This window comes from Zerene cesonia, chromosome 11, assembly GCF_012273895.1.
Source record: "Zerene cesonia ecotype Mississippi chromosome 11, Zerene_cesonia_1.1, whole genome shotgun sequence".
In the NCBI taxonomy this organism is placed as follows: domain Eukaryota; kingdom Metazoa; phylum Arthropoda; class Insecta; order Lepidoptera; family Pieridae; genus Zerene; species Zerene cesonia.
In genome coordinates, this window is record NC_052112.1 from 211,434 (window position 1) to 212,567 (window position 1,134).

Genomic DNA, 1,134 nt, shown 5'->3' on the forward strand with positions numbered 1-1,134 from the left:
ACACATCTCAGAAACTATTGAAATTGATGTCATAAAAAATTATTCAAAATGCTCAATATTAAAAAAAATTCTTACTGATATTATAAATGTAAAAGGGTGTTTTTTATCTTTCGTTCCCTACACGACGGAGCGGTTGCTCGATATGAAACCGTTAGGTCGACAATAAAACAGATATATTATGTGAAAATGTTGAATCCAAAGCTTAATTCCGTTTTGCCTACGAGTGAGCAGGGGAGCTAACGCGGTGTGGTTGCGCAGGGCGTGGCGGACGCGCGCTGGGCCGACTGGCGCGCGCACGCCGCCGTGCTGCTCGCCAACCCCGCGCACGCGCCGCACGACCGCCGCACGCTCACGCAGCTCGGTGCGTGCACACTACTTTGTTTCACTTCTTCTGTTAAAACATTTTTTGTATACTATTTAATATTAATCGTCATTTCGAAAAGTACTTTCTAAAACTGAAAATGGGAGAAATGTGTTTTATACTCATCTATAAATCATCTATAAATATTGTAAATAACGGCGATGTCGATGGCAGGCGACTCGCTAGCGTCCCGCGGGCTGATATTCTCGGCGCAGTTCTGCTACCTGACCGCGGGGGTCTCGTTCGAGGCGCACCCGCTGGCGCCGCTGGGCGAGTCCCGCGGCGGGGCGGCGCCGCGCCTGTCGCTGCTGCTGGCGGACGGCAAGGCGCCCACGCTGGGGCGCTTCGCCACCGACACGGCGATATTCGCCACCGAGATATACGAGTACGCCGTGTCGCTCAACCAGGAGTACGTCATCCACGACTTGCAAGTGGGTGAACTCAGATTTCTTAGTAAACTGAAACAGTACATGATTCTATCATTATTAATATTATTCCTATAACATACATTAATGGTATTCATTTTGCTTACATAATTTTACGATATAATAGAATAAATGTACCAATGTTTCCGACTTCCGTTCAAATTTAAACTCTATCAGTGTTTTTGAATATTATGTAAAAATATCCTTTTTTTATGTGTGTGAGACAAACGCATAACGGAGCGCGTCCGTGGGGTGTGCAGGTGTACAAGCTGGTGGCGGCGGCGCGGCTGGCGGCGGCGGGCGAGTGCGAGCGCGCGCTGCGCTACTGCGAGGCGGCCGCGCGCGCGC

At 49.3% G+C, this 1,134-nt stretch overlaps 1 protein-coding gene and 1 long non-coding RNA gene across 2 annotated transcripts in view; both read left to right on the forward strand.

Annotated features, from left to right (window-relative positions):
* Positions 1-1,134, forward strand: part of LOC119830485 — a 27,305-nt gene that overhangs the window by 14,049 nt on the left and 12,122 nt on the right. Inside the window, exons 18-20 of the mRNA XM_038353529.1 lie at positions 259-361; positions 536-792; positions 1,047-1,130. Coding sequence (XP_038209457.1) covers positions 259-361; positions 536-792; positions 1,047-1,130 — 444 coding nt within the window. The remainder of the gene's footprint in view (positions 1-258; positions 362-535; positions 793-1,046; positions 1,131-1,134) is intronic.
* Positions 172-1,108, forward strand: LOC119830500. Its single transcript, XR_005287850.1, has 3 exons — positions 172-361; positions 536-792; positions 1,047-1,108. It is a non-coding gene; the product is annotated as an uncharacterized LOC119830500 (long non-coding RNA).